Source organism: Nestor notabilis, unplaced genomic scaffold (genome assembly GCF_000696875.1).
Source record: "Nestor notabilis isolate BGI_N333 unplaced genomic scaffold, ASM69687v1 scaffold6749, whole genome shotgun sequence".
Lineage (NCBI taxonomy): Eukaryota > Metazoa > Chordata > Aves > Psittaciformes > Psittacidae > Nestor > Nestor notabilis.
In genome coordinates this window covers 32,460-48,337 of record NW_009944949.1, presented here as the reverse complement: position 1 = coordinate 48,337, position 15,878 = coordinate 32,460, and the positions used below count along the sequence as shown (strand labels likewise).

Here is a 15,878-nt window from a genome sequence, read left to right as displayed (position 1 = left end):
TGATCCCTGCATTAATGAATTGCAAAGTGTATTGTTACTCAAGAAACCTAAAGTAGTGTTCAGAATAGGCAAGATTTTGCACACACTTCAAGTGATGTGCAGCAGTCAGATGCTGTAGAGATAGGCATTTGGATAGTGCATGATATTCACTGTTGTCACCAGTGGGGAGCCAGATACATTAGCATCATTCAACTGCATTTCCAAGAGAACATGAGGCTAAAATTTTTCAGCTAGATTTCTACAGTCTTTGATGCCATTGAAAATGGTCACTCTGACAGAGGATCCACTCCCTTCTGGGAGCAGGGGTCTGCTCTTTGAACAAATATTTTGAGAAGAAACCCCATCTTTAAGGCATTTCTTGAAGCCTACGAAAGATCCTTATCACTAGATTCCCTTGTTGATGCTTAACAACCATTCCAGGAGTTTCATCTCTCTCCTATCTTTCCATTTGCTGTGCTATCATTTCTTTGGTGCCTCCATTTCTCACTTCCCATTTTCCATTAAAAAACTGTGAAAGACTGAGAGGTGGAAAGAGAACCATAAGGTTGGCATGATATTCCAGGCAAAACGTACCATTGGAAACTGGAGTGAGAGGATCCAGGGACACAAATAGGGAACACATCTTCTCCACTGTTTGCCTTCTCACTTCCCAGTTAATAAGACAATCTAAACCATTGTGACAGGCCAGAGAACTTTTTGGCAGTGTTTTCTTTCATAATGAATACCAAAGAAATCTGGGCTTAGGTTTGGGGCTGTGATTGTGTATGTGTGTGGGTTTTAACTGAGCATCTTCGTTAAACCTTTATTTTTACTATTGGAAAGGCCTTCCACTCTTTTTTGGCACCACTGAAGAACCGAATGCTGGAGTCATTTCAGTGTACAGTCCTTAACAGCAGCTGTTGAAAAGAGAACTACCTGAAGTCCCCTGCAGTGAATGACAGTAATAACCACTTCTTCTCCTCTTTGTTATTAGGTATATTGCACAAAGGCAATGGAGAAAATCAGTTTCTAACTCAGCAGCCGGCTGTGATAACCAGCATTATGGGGAATGGGCGCCGAAGAAGCATATCCTGTCCCAGCTGCAATGGTCTGGCAGAAGGAAATAAGCTTTTGGCCCCTGTAGCACTGGCAGTGGGTATTGATGGAAGTCTCTTTGTTGGAGATTTTAACTATATTCGGCGTATCTTCCCATCCAGGAATGTTACTAGTATATTGGAGCTGAGGTAAGGTGTTAACCTTATCACTTCTTTTGTGTAGCCTGTGCTCAAATCAGCCTTTACCATTACTTTTTATAATTTTGTAAAACATTGTCACTTTCAACCTATTTAAATTCCAGTGGAGAAATGGGGCACAGAAATGCATAGTTCAAAGTCTGTAGTTTATCAGAGCAATAACTATAAAGAAGTTAGAGGAGAGGACAAACCAGCTTGTATAAAAAATACAAACCGTGTTCTTCCTTCTTGTTGGTGATTGTTTGATTCTCCCCTCAGTACTATGCATCATTTAGTTTTGTTTGAAAACTACAGAATTGACTGCCTTTAGGTATTGAGCCACAGAGATAAGCAAATTCAAACAGACTTACAAGGTTAGCAGGAAGGTTTTCCTATCAATGGTTTTGACAGCCACTTTCCCACTGCTTTCCCATGCTTGTGAGTCTATTTCTGTACATTGACAAATGCAGTTAAGGTTGACATACAGAGTCACTTTCATCATCAGAAATCTTTTTAAGATTGCACCTCTGTCCCGCTGTCCTATGCCCCCCTCCCCAGCATTAAGATTTGGTCACTTAATAGGGAAGGCATGAGTGTAGAGTGTACCACTTCACCCATTTCTGTTCCATCTCCTTTCGTCATTCTTATAGGAGAGGCAAGAGCTACTGCTTCAAACTGTAACTCATGTAAGTGGACCTTATAGTTACAGCACTACTGAGTATTTGCAGAAAAATGATTAAAAATAGTGTATATTGGCTGTTTCCTGATACTTCTGCAGCCCACACAGGCAATAGAATCAATTCTCTTGTAAATTGGATATAGCTGCCAAGTCCATTGAGTGAATTTAGGTCATTAGCCTTTTTTTAATGATATGGCCATAACCAGTTCCTCTCTTCCACTGTACTTTTAGTTTTTAATTAGTGGGAGAAAGTGCAAAATGATTGGACAGTGAGAGAATAGGAGGCCTAGCTCTATTCTACACCTCTCTTCCATTCATGTCATTCTGTTGATGTCACAATTGTGAATTCTGATTTTATATAACAAAAGAGTTACAATTCAGGCCAATTCTACCCTGAAATCACTCTCTGACACCTACCTCATACACCATCAGGCAGCCTCATTAGATTTAAAACCCCAAAAGTCACAGATCATGGCATGCTTTCTGCTGGCAGCTCAGTGTAATCTGCAGGAGGGAGCTGGTATGGATGTGCGACCCATTATAAATATTTACTTCAACATACACTGTAACTCTGCATTATAAGGAATGTAATGCTGATTTTTTGTTTTTCTAATTTATTCAGTTCTGTTTAGCTTTCTAGTAAATAAGATCACAGCTTATAGGTGAAGAGAAACAGTTTCAAATTTGGATACTTAATGTAAGGCATTTACATGCACCTCACTTGCTAATATCAGCCAGAGAGTTACCCAGTCTACTTGATACTTGAAAGTGGTGTCTCCAAGTTTACAACAAACAGTATTAGTCTGAGTGCTTTGCCCAAGAGAACTTGGGCTTTTCAGCACGTGTGAGGGAAAATGAGAACATCTGTAAAGAAATAGAAGATGGACTTCTTAATCTGCTTTTGTCCACTTTCTCTCTTCTTTTAGGAAGGTTTGCTTTCCATAGCATAATTTCTTTAGCCTCTATTACAACTATTAGCAATGAATAATAAAGCCATTGCATTTTGAGTGCTATTGGACAGCTGCAAATAACTTGACGCACAGATTTTTAGGATTTGCAGTGATAGCTTTTGTCCCCTGATCCTCTAAAGGGAATTAAGGTCCCTTCCAGCAAATATCATCTATAGCAGTGATTTTGATTCAGTGATAAACTTAAAATCTGTATAATTTACACACATAAGATGTTGAAGATTTGAGGTATTTAAGTATGAATGAGGCCAGTCTTCAGCTAGTATCAAGTAGCTTGAACAACATTGCAAATAGTATGTTCATAAGTATTAAAAACCAAATACATCACTTTATTTAGATTTCCCAATGGATGTAATTTTGGTTTTACATAAGCTAGTATAAATCTTGGGTAACTTTGTAAGTCAGAACATCCCAGTGTGCATATTGCTTTGCACAGTCCTTTGTGAAGGTACCTGCTCTGAGTGGCTAATAGGAATTTTGGCACAGGAGTGTTGCATGTCATACTTCACACTAGTATTACAGGTTTGGGGCGGGGCATTGAGTGCTGCAGCTCCGGAGTTTTTGTGCACCTCTTTGTTTCATTCCTTGGATATTCCTAAATGGAAATTACTTAAACACAGTTGAACACTGTGGTGTGGAGAATGTATTAATTTACTTCTGGAAAGTAAAGGACACTTTTCTTTTGAGTTCGTGTCTAGATGGTAAACTAGGGATCCATTAATGCTATTTATCTCCCATTGTACAGTATCTTACTGCTCACTTAGAAGGGGTTTTTTTACCTTCAGGTTTGCTTTGATAGGCTTAAATAGATACCACGTAGCATCCAAACTTGCTTGAAGCAACTATTCTAGAGACTGGGAGGAGAGGAAAATACACTCTGTAGTAGAAATTTGTTTAGAAATAGCCTGATGGAAAACTATTTTGATTAAAGAGGTTGCCTCCAACTGGCAGATGATATCCTGAGCCCAGTGCTTCTCCCTCCCCAGTTCTGTATTCAGAAAACTGCCAGTTTTTCTAGCTCCCAGCCCCCAAGATGCACATATTTCTATGTGAAAAACTCTTTCAATGGTCTAGAAAGTGTCCTGTAAAATATACGGGGGGTGGAGGTTGGGGGCAGAGAACCAGCCTGCAGCTCTATCGCTCCCAGTCGCTCTTCATCCGAAACCCAAGCTAAGGCTAGTGCTGAAAAGAGATATCTTCTCCTGTGTCCTTTTGTAAAATAAAACAAATACTATGTTTGCTTTACCATCTATTCTTCAGCTAACTGTTTGTTCTTTTTTCTTCTGTTCCCTTTCTATAAAGAAATAAAGAGTTTAAACATAGGTAAGACACGAGCTCTTTCCCATATAATTTGATATGGTTTGTTTGCTTCATTGTGTTTGCTTTTTGTGTTGTGCTTCTTGTGTAATGTTATGTTCTTCATGTACCATATATAGAAACATTTTTATGTGCTAATTGTGTGTTATGAATATGAAAAGCGTTAGCAATTATGAAATGCAGTCAAAAAGCAACCAAATAAGTTCTGACAGTAATTAGAAATTTCTAGTAGAATGCCAGTATAATGAACCCCAAGCTAACTTCTCTATAACCACTTCTCCTGCTGTCTATAATTGGTCTGAATGGTTGAGGTAAACTACCACAGCAGTTTTACAAACGCCAGGAAGGTTTGCAAAAGCACTAATGACTGCAGATAGGTCAAAAACTCATTTTCTGGTCATTAATGATTTTCTGAACCCTCTGTCCTTTTTCATAATTTAGTTTCTATTTTCTTTCATCAAATACATTTAACAGTCAGTCAACCTGTGGGGCTGGTTGTATGCAACCACTAGATGCAGTCACTGTAAGATTCACGAGGGAGGCACGACCTGCCCAGACGTTAGGAGAGAAGATTTTCATTGTCTCACCTGAGCACTAGGGCTTCTGGTGGCAGCAGCATAGGAAATGCTTGTTCCTTCTTCCATGCCACACCAGGACGGGGAGGATGTTCACCCTGGAGACTATCAAGGACAAGAACAAGAAACGCTGTTCCATAGCGTCCTGTGCATCACCCTTTTAAAACCATACTTTCCATTTCTGTGACACAATTAGATACAAAAGATAATCTGGGTTAGACAGTATAATTTCCCCTTTACAATGTATTTTGGTATAGCAAGTCTAACACCACTGAATATTCTTCTCTGGATGAATTAAATCACAATTTGCTGTTGATTTTTGGTGATGCTGAGGCTTCTTGTTTGCATTAACTCAGCTTAGTGAACTTTTTAGGTGCTTAACGATTTGCTCTGGGCAGCTTCTCTTTTTGGTTAGATTGAAAGAAAAGCTGTTGTTGTGTTGTGAATGTGATGCTTAGTTGAGAAGAAAAGGGAGGACAAGCTGATCCTGCCTGTGCCATGTGCTGTCAAGCACTGGGCTCCCTCCCATAGCAGAGCAAGGCTTCACAATGGTAGCTGCTGCAGTCACTGTGGAAGGCAAGAGGCAGAGACATTATTGGCAGAAGCCTCTGAGCAATACTGAAGGTTATGGGAAATCTTTTAAAATCAGGTACATTCCTTGGCTTCCTGTAATTTGAATAGAAGATTCCAGTGACACGGAGAGAAGAGAGGCAGAGGTCTGTGGTTGCTCAGATGCTGGTTTGATAAATGTTTACTACTCATTTAAAATGCATCCCTGTTTGAGGTAATAATCTCCCAGTTTCTTTGGGGACATGGTGAGTGCAAGTCACCTTCCACCAGTTGCTTTCTGCAAAGTCCCTCAAATATTTTATGTGGAGAGTCATAGAATCACAGACTGGTTTGTCTTGGAAGGGACCTTAAAGCTCATCCGGTTCCAACCCCCTGCCATCGGCAGGGACCCCTTCCACTAGAGCAGGTTGCTCCAAGCCAGGGATGGAGCATTCTTCCACTATCTATTCCGCTACTGAGCCCAGGAAAGAGCAAAGGGGTATGCAGCAGCTCTGCAGCTCCAGTGAGTTGCTCCCTGGTCTGGAACAAAAGCTCATGACTGATTCCCTGAGGGAGATTCTGGGGGAGAAAGGCAGGTGAGCTCCATGGACACACCGATGACTGAAGGAGAGGAGAGGGAAATAAGCCCATGTTCTGCCATTTCTCTTTACCCTGACTTACACCTTACCCCATCCTGGTAACAGTGGGCCATGCCTGAGGCTAGCTGTGGGCAGAGGGAAGCAGGGTGTACTCATTTAGGAGAACAGCACAGGCTGGCAAAATCATGTCTGAAGAGAAGAGACACTTCCAGTGTGGCTCATGTCAGGAGCAGCGCAGCTCCTGCAGGCATTGCTGTGACAGCTCTCACCTATGGGCCTGCCAGCTGTGTCTGCACCCAGTTCACACCTGCCCCGGGGCTCCCCATCCAGCCAAGGTGGGTGCCTGTGTTTCAGCAGGGCCAGGCAAAGGGCACACAGGGCTGGAGCCCAGAGCCTGTGGGTGCAGCACTCCCTTGTTGGCTCATCCACTGCTGTTGCAAAGCCTCAAGCTAAGCTTGGTTTTTTTGTGATGTGCTGCACACCACCAGTGTCCCAGCAGGGTTTGTTCAGTGTAAGAGGAAAGCGTGGGGGAAGAAGAGGTCAGAATCTCTATTCAAGGACAAATGTGCAGGTGTTTGTATGGCACAGGTACTTGAGAGACTGCAGAAACCTTGTAAGTGGAAATAAATATCTTGTTATGTTCTTTGTCTTAGACAAAGAAGACAGAGCTCTGTTTGGGAGGGATGAGAAGGGATGTAGAAAGGGCCTAGTGAAGAGGTGCAGTCTGCTGCTGAAGATAAGCAGAGGAACTTGGGGAATAAAGAGATTGTGCTCTAATTGCAAGCATGTCACTAGTCTCCCTGCATAACTTTGTCTACACCACTTAACCTCTCTGTGCCTCAGTTTCCTCCTCTGTAAAATGGGTGTAATACCCATCTTTTTCAAGTACTTTGAGATCCATGCATGAAATGAACCTGCCAAGTATTTTTTTGTTTATTGTATTTTTTCATCTCTAATTTCTACACTCCTAGACTTCAGCAGATGGTACTACCTCTGCTGACTGAATGCCGATCAAACCAATCTCCTTCCTACTTTCTACAGTTTTTAGAACTGTTACTGACCTAAAATCATGGCATGCCAAAGACTGGCATAGAGGAAAATAACTGTAGAAAGTGATATTTTTGGGCCTTCTCATTCCTCCAAATCTGGCCATGACCACATGAACGCAGTTGTCTTGTGGTGCTATAAATCCGTCTGCCGAAAGTGGCCTTACGATATTTTCAGCCAGTCTGATCTAGAAATGGCTTATGTCCATCATAACTTACCTCTGTGTATCCTCACTCTTGGAGATGGGCACTGTTGCCACATGAAGCTAGGAGTGTGGGTATTTGGAGGCAAATATCTCTGGTTACTGGTAAATAACCTTCATTTTTTTTTTCTTGTCTTCATTTGTCTTCTATGCTTTGAAACCACCATTGACCTTATTTACACTCACCCATAGGCTCCAAAGGCTGCAAAATTCACATCATGCTTAAAATCCAACTAAATTGAGTTAAACTAGCCAGGCAAGACTTTGAAAATATTTCTGCACTGCAGTTGTGTGTGTGTGAATGTATATATATAGCAAAGATTGACATTTCTCAATTTGCAGAAGATTTGCTAAAGTAGTTCCAAAATGTGACCAGCTGTCGAAAAACCATATATTTCAGAAGAGCAGTAGCTTTCCATATGAGCGCCCATTCTAATCACAAACTGAGGACCAGTTTTTCAATAACAGAAGGTTCGGAGTTAAAGTCAGACACTTGGGGTCTCTGGTTTGAGCTATATAATCAACTTCATCTGCCGTAAATGAGATTCTTGATAAGAATGAATGAGAACAAATTTGCTTTAGGAATAAATTTGTTATGCCTCTGCCTCCTATTTATACAAGACCCCACAAATCTTGTGGCATAATATAAGTGACTCAGAAGCTGATTTTATGATCTTGCTCCTATGACTTCTGCTTTCAAAAGAAGTTAAACAAGGTGGTGGGGAGGAGGGCAGCAGATAGAGGTAAGCTAAAGACAATTGACCTGGAGCAGATCTAAAGGGCTAAAGAGATCATGAGGCAAGTCTGCTGTGCAGCTTTGGCTTATTGGGCTCTGCTGTGCAAGATTTGGTGTAGCAGGATAAATGAGATTTGAAATGACAATCCTTGAGCAACACTGGCCAGACCCTACTCATGTTAGGGCCGCAGATGGTAGCCCCTCAGACCCCACCTCTGTGTGAAGGTGTCAGACTTTCTTTCCAGATCTCTCTGTGCCTGATGAGTATCCAAGTTCTGAAGCCTGTGAAGTTTCTAGACTGCTCAGCTCTTTCTGTTCTATGCTTTCTTTTTCTCTAAAGCAACAATCCTGCTCATAAATACTATCTGGCCGTGGACCCTGTTTCAGGCTCACTGTATGTATCAGACACCAATAGCCGACGGATATACAGAGTCAAGTCCCTTTCTGGCATGAAAGACCTAGCTGGTAACTCTGAAGTGGTGGCAGGGACTGGAGAGCAATGCCTGCCCTTTGACGAAGCCAGATGTGGGGATGGAGGGAAAGCAGTGGACGCAACCCTCATGAGCCCTCGAGGTAAAGTAGGAAAAGAAGCTGGAGAAGACGACTGTGTGAGGCTGGGCTGGGTGTGGAAATAATTATCTGGCAATTAAATCACTCCTTGCTTGGTAATTTTTATTCTGGGCTTTAATTACAGTGGATTGGCAAGTGTTCGTGCTTTGTTTAGTTAAAGCAAACTTTATTACCCCAACACTGAACGCTGCGAACGGAGAACAGAACACAAATTAGCAGGATACCGCTCACTCCAAGAAGCAAGCACATAAACTGGGGAACAAATCACTGAGATACTCTTTGGGGAGAAAAAACTGCCTTCTGTGGCTTTTCATCTGAGTTTCTAGTCTGTGTATCCCCTTTTTCTTCAGAGGCAGAGGAAAAATAAAAGGATTTTTGTCCTTTCCAGTTTCTAATTTTTAACAGAAAGTTTCCAAGATGACAGAGATTTGGGGATTTGTTGCTAGGATTTTTTTCTTTTTCCATTGTTTCATCTTAATTGTAAGGATGAATTAATCAGGTGTATTGCCAGGTGCTGCAAACTTCTTTGGGTTTTATTTCAATGGCTGAAAATAACTAGATGATCATAAAAGTGAATAAAAATGAAAGGTCCTATTTCTTTGTAGAGGTAATCATCTCAGTTAATATATACAGAGCGTATTAACAGGACAGAGCTGTTTCCATGTCTGAAGGTAAGCCTCGATACAGAAGTTGAGAAGACAAATCTGTACCTGCTCTCACTGCCCAACAGGATGAGCACTGCAACCATTTGAAGACAGAATTTTTAGATCAATATTTTATTTTCAGCCCACGAAACGGACAAGGCAGCGCACCAAATCAAAGCAATGAAAGGCAAGAGAGAAAAAGCCTGCCCTCCTTCACCACAGACAGCAGCATCCTTCTGTTCCTCCAAGGGAGCACCTTTCATTCTGTGCCTTTCCTTTCTAAGGACTCCCAATGTGACAGGCATTGAACTTTTCCTTTTTTCCTAGGCTGGAAACCCCTGTGTCTTCATCTGGAAACACCAGATGTTCTTCCCATATTCCTTACTGCAACAGGTCAAAGAATTAAAAAACAATCCTGAAAGACTATAATGTCCTCTTCATTTTTCCAAATTTTTAAAGCCATTTAAAAAGATTTCTAAAAATTCTCAGATCCCTCAGATGAAGAAGCAACACCTCAATTTCTGAGATTAAAACTTAGGGGTTCTTTGGTTTTAATAGGGTTCACACAATATATCATACAGAGTTGGAATTTAGAAGTAATAGGATACATTCCCCTGGCTCTTTGCCATGTTTTGGGGATTTCTGTGGTTTTGTTTTCTTTAAAGCCCCAAAGGATAAACTTGCTTGATGCCATTTATTCATCAGAACTACAGGTACTTGGAGGGATCCAGGATCTGTGCTCAGGTTGGAAAGGAGGAAAGAACAGGGGAAGCGAACGACTGTCACCATTTTGTAAACTCATCAACATGATGAAGCCTGCCTTGAAGCCAGGAGCCTCACTGATGCCTGGTTTTTATATTTCAGGAATTGCAGTGGATAAATATGGTCTCATGTATTTTGTTGATGCCACTATGATTAGAAAAGTGGATCAGAATGGAATTATATCAACCCTGCTGGGCTCCAATGACTTAACTGCTGTTCGACCTCTCAGCTGTGATTCCAGCATGGATGTCACCCAGGTATCTTACTGCATTTATTTTCTTCTCTGCCTTAGAAGAGATGGGCATCTATTTTGGATGACTGCCTGGCCACTTAAGAAATACATTATGCAGCACAAGATGATAGTATTTTTGATTCATTAATGAAATGAGTGAACCATCTTTTTACTGTGGCTAACACAGGTTATTTATGCAACTATAGTGAGATAAGGTTCAGATAATGGGAGTTATTGTCTTAATTGCCTGTTTTTCTGTAATTATTGTAGAGCTTCCACAAAGTAGCATTCATTCTTTGCACAGAAACACAATTAGCCAAAGTTACCACTGCACATAGCTTTAATATTGCCGAAAAACAAAAGCATTGTTTGAAATAGTTGCCATTCATGACTTGGTTTCGTGATTTACGCTGATAAACCCCTCACTAATTTGCTGTTGTTACACATGGAATTTTAAGCACTAGAAGTGTACTTTTCAGTTATGAGTTTTACAGTAATAATTTGTGCAACTCATAGGTACGGCTGGAGTGGCCTACTGATCTCGCTGTCAATCCCATGGACAACTCACTTTATGTCTTAGAGAACAATGTTATTTTACGGATCACAGAAAATCATCAAGTTAGCATTATTGCTGGACGCCCCATGCACTGCCAGGTTCCTGGTATAGACTACTCTCTTAGCAAACTGGCTATTCACTCTGCACTTGAATCAGCCAGTGCCATTGCCATCTCACACACAGGAGTTCTTTACATCAGTGAGACAGATGAAAAAAAAATTAATCGGCTGCGCCAGGTAACTACCAATGGAGAAATATGCCTTCTTGCAGGGGCAGCTTCAGACTGTGATTGCAAAAATGATGTCAACTGTAATTGCTATTCTGGGGATGATGGGTATGCCACTGATGCCATCTTAAATTCACCATCTTCCTTAGCTGTGGCCCCAGATGGTACCATCTACATAGCTGATCTTGGAAATATCCGCATTAGGGCTGTCAGTAAAAACAGGCCCGTTCTTAATTCTTTTAACCAATATGAAGCTGCATCTCCAGGAGAACAGGAGCTGTATGTCTTCAATGCTGATGGGATTCACCAGTACACTCTCAGCCTTGTTACCGGGGAGTACTTGTACAATTTCACCTATAGCAGCGATAACGATGTCACGGAGGTGATGGACAACAATGGCAACTCCTTGAAGGTCCGTCGCGATGCCAGTGGGATGCCCCGCCATTTACTGATGCCGGATAATCAGATTGTCACGCTGGCTGTTGGCACTAATGGTGGACTCAAGCTAGTCTCAACACAGACCCTGGAGCTCGGATTAATGACATATAACGGAAACAGTGGTCTCTTAGCAACGAAGAGTGATGAAACAGGATGGACAACATTTTATGAGTAAGAATGTTTTTGGCTCTATTAAGCGTACATTTATTTTTCAAACGGTAGTGAGTAGGCCCTGAACTGATCCTACAGAATCTGTTGTAGGCTTTTCACTGATGATGAATAAGGCCATGACATCTCATTCTAGTCTGATACTGAAAATGATTAAGTGGCTTCTTGGTTTCATCAGTTTTTACCAGGTCCCTTGGGTGAGTACCAGACCACTTAAATTTCTGCCTGCAGTATGAGGCCTGTGGGGACACACTCACCCACCTCCAGCACAAAGGACTGTGTGCCACCTTCAGAAACCCAGGTTTGATTTACCAGACTGGGCCCCTGCTCTTAGGCATTATCAAAGCTGTAAGTAACTGGCACCCAGACCAGCCCCCAGCAACCCACAGCTCCTACTGAGCTGCCTCTCCGTAGGAACCCTAATGCTGCAGGTTCTTTTGGAACTCAAGCTAGATATCTGCTGTTCAGTCTCATATGTTACTCATGGTTGTTAAAATGTTGATTAACTTCACTGATTGTTCATTCTTGAGGCAAGCGAGGAGATTAGATCCCCAGCTACCTGCTAGACCCCTGGTGTCACTTTGTAGATAACCTGAAAGCACACTGCTGTTGGTGACCATACAGATTAGAAAAACAGAACTTCCTCTTTAAATGTAATTCATCAGAGATGAAGTTCAAGAGTATATTAAAAATCTAGAAAAAACAGTCACATTTTTATTAATAATTACCCTGTTCTTACTAGTCCTATTGCCATGTATTGATCAAAACAAATTTAAAAATAGAAGCTAAACGATATATTGAAAATATATATAGCTTTTAAGTACATCGAGTCTGATGCCATAGTTAATTAACCATTACTACATACCATTGCTCAAATTAGTGGGTAGAAAGTATGAATAGGGCTTTATATTTAATTTTAAATTGGAGGCTCATTTTTAAGACTACAGACCAGCATTGACGCACACAGAGTTTAGTTTACTAACGGATTCGTCTTGGCCACCGCTTGCTTTCTTTTTAGAGGAAACGTAAGTAATGCAAGAATAAAAAGAACCTCAACATGTATCTAAATCAGCATGGCACATCAGTGTTGTGTCCGGCGTGTTTCGTTCCCGTAGAAAGGAAAGCAGTGCCCTCTCGTGGTCCCCTCCTGATGCGGCCCTGGAAATTCAACCGCTGCGATTTTCCATCGCCGAGTAGAGATGTGGAGGTTTTTGATCCTTAATTGTGTGTAAAGAGTATTTCTTTTACCACAACTCGATTAGAAAAACAACCCAGTAGTGTGAACACAGGAAGGTTTTACCTGCTGATCAGGCAAAATCTCTACTGTAGTGGACAGTGGGAAAATCTCACGTTATTGCTGATGAGATGCGGATGCCTTTCTAGGTGGGGTTTTTGTTGTTGCTTTTTCCTAAATAGCCAGGTCAAGATTCAGATCAGAAGTCATATAAACTAGTTACTTCTCAAAACACCAGTGATTAATTGTAGCAAATTAAATAGCAATGTAACTTCAAACTCTGTATGAAAACAATGAAATGCTAAAAAACACCATCAGAAGGTTACAAGTTACCAAACTGGTATAACTGGTGGCTGAGAATTACACGAAGAACTTAGCTAGCATGATTTAATAGAAAAACTGTGCTCTGATCCCTAAATTAGTGTAGAAGGTGGGTGCTTTGATATCTTACTGAGATGCAGCTGAAAATATAATTTAATGTGTTTATAGTGCTGACGTGTTGACTAGATTATTTTCCAAGATTAAGAAAAGATGTGTGACCCTTGCCTAGGTCAGGGGAAGTTAAACACCATACTTAAGTCTAAATAGTACACCTGAGGTACTGCCTTCGATGATGACTGGCATTCATGAGGCAGTGGAAATAACTTCGTTTCTGCCAGATTTGTACATATATTCTCATAAGCATAGAGCCCGTAGATGAGAGGACAGTAGAGGACATTTGTGCATTAAAAGAAGAAAAGACATAAAATGCCATTCTTAAATATGTTAAAAGTAGATATGTATCTCTTTATATGTGAATGGAAAACCCTATGCAAGGACTAGAAGTTAGCTATATGCACTGGAGATACTGATTACAGAGAAATAGAGGCATCTCCTTTAGGCTGATCCTAAGCAGCTGACTTACAGTAACTCCTTCATATACTCTGTCATTTCATGTACCCCCACAGTTCAGGGGTTTATTAATAAGATTATGAGGATTATTTAAATCAAATTAAAAAACCTAAATAGTCACAGTCCACAGCCACTTAATGCTGGTTTCTGGTTTCTATTTGTTTGTCAAAGGAGCTCCAAGGGGAAAATTCTGTATTTGTCACTATGCAATTTATTTTGGTAGGTATAAGTTACTATCAATAGAAGATGGAAGAAATACTTGGCCAGTGAGAGTTTATAAGAACAACAAAATAGTTTTCTGTGCCATTACATTCATGCATTCGTATGGAGATAATCAATACCCCAGATATGGCCAAAGAACTGGAGAAGAACAAATGTTTTTTAAGTAGTAAAATACTACATAAATGAAAGTTCTTATGAAAAATGTATTTCAGAGCATTTATATCAACCAGATACTGAAGTGCTGTGCTATCTTATTGGGTATTTTCTTTTTTTATCTGAAACTGTACCCTGAAAATGCTCACAGAATTGAATTCATGCAGTATATCCAGGTATGCATTGAGTATGTGGAGAAATGCATACACTAACTGTTTTTATGTATGTATGTATGCACTCATACATGTATTATACACGCAGTGCATGTGTATATGCACGCAGTTCATTTGCAGTAGGAACAGGCAAGGCTCTTAAATAATGTAACAGCTATCAGCAAGCTCACATGGGGTAATTTAAGCTTGGGTTTGGGCATGAAGCACATATATTTGAAGTGGTTCTCAGTGGTATTCCACTTAGTTTTGGGAACAACCTAGGAGAATGCTGCAGTTTCCTTCTTGAGTCAGCTTGGGGTTTATAAGGGAGAGAAAATACAGATGTATGTAAATGTATGTGATCTGCACCTTTGCCTTCTCTGTGTTAAGTCAAGAGCTGCTGTATAAGGCACTGTCCTGGCTAGTCCCACCTACACGTCCAGCTCTACACGTCCCAAGCGTCAAAGAATGCCAACAGTAAAAATTGCCTAAGATACAGAGGTGCCATAATACTGGCTTTGGGTGCACTATCACAAACCTGCAAGGGGACGTGCAGGTCAGGTATCTGTAGCTCTGTGAGGAGGTGACACACAAGTGCTCAGCATGTCTTGCAGTTGAGCTGTAGCCGTGTCAGGTGCTCCGGCGCCGCCAGGCTCCCAGCCACCATCTCCAGGCTGCAGGCACCATCAGCCAACAGCTCCCATGTCTGCCTGGGGTGCCGGTGGCTGGTGTCACCCAGAGCTGCCCTGGCAACCATGGTCCTGGGAACCTTGGCCTGCTCAGGCAGACTTGGTCACAGTTAGCAAAGTGCTGGCAAGTTAGTGGTGGCATGGAGAGATCTTTTAAGATACTGGGCTTAAGAAAGGATCTCTCCCCTTGTGACTTTATTAGTAGAGAAACTCAGGATGAAACCTAACTCTAACTGGTCAGGAACGAAAGCTCAGGAATTGCAGTGTATTCAGAACCCACCTCATCTGAAGATATAAAGGTCACCCTACCAGATCTGATTCATCTAGCCTGATGCTGTGTCACAGACTGTAACATGTAGTGGCTGCTTCTGAAGAAGATACCAGAAGCCCTGGGTCCATTAGTATATTTTCCATTGCAATTTTTTTTTTTGATTACTTCATTAGACCCAGGTTCATGTCATAAAGAAATACATACACCTTATATATGGTATATAACCATTTAATTCCCATATAGCTTTATTCTTACTATTCAGATAAATGTCTGGGTGTTGTGTTCTATTAAGCACTTGCTCTCACAAAATACATAAATAAAAAAGAAACCCTCAATAATATATCACCTTAAATTTTGTAGTACAGAAAAGGTTTCAATTTCATTCATTTTATATTTTTTACCTTTAAGGTATGTTTTTTAAATAGGATTTTATTGATGCCATGGATAAAGTAGAAAAGCCTTCTTTATACATTGGTATTGCAGTGTGTATATAGCGCTTAAGTAGTGGATTATGTCTAAATCGCTTAATATATCGTTTAAGTAGTGAATATATCTGATATTAAGCTAAGTGGTCTGCAGACCTTCCTAGAGAGAACTTGTTTAAGTGGGTCCAGCACTTGCTTATAAACCTTTTAATCTCTGCCACTGGGAATTCAAATATTGTGACCAGCCCTGGGGAATATGCCCCATGGTGGGGGCAAACCACTGACTTCTAGAAATAGCACCAGAATATTGGAATTTTCCTGTTTGAGGCTCTGCACATCCTCATCCATATCTACTTCTAGAC

The 15,878-nt window shown here is 41.0% G+C and overlaps 1 protein-coding gene across 1 annotated transcript in view; it reads left to right on the top strand.

The window, feature by feature from the left end:
• Positions 1-15,878, top strand: part of TENM2 (teneurin transmembrane protein 2) — a gene marked incomplete at its 5' end in the record, with an annotated part of 36,610 nt that overhangs the window by 3,055 nt on the left and 17,677 nt on the right. The window contains 5 exons of the mRNA XM_010022659.1: positions 974-1,223; positions 4,161-4,181; positions 8,224-8,456; positions 9,962-10,116; positions 10,608-11,482. Of these exons, the coding sequence (XP_010020961.1) occupies positions 974-1,223; positions 4,161-4,181; positions 8,224-8,456; positions 9,962-10,116; positions 10,608-11,482 (1,534 nt within the window). The remainder of the gene's footprint in view (positions 1-973; positions 1,224-4,160; positions 4,182-8,223; positions 8,457-9,961; positions 10,117-10,607; positions 11,483-15,878) is intronic.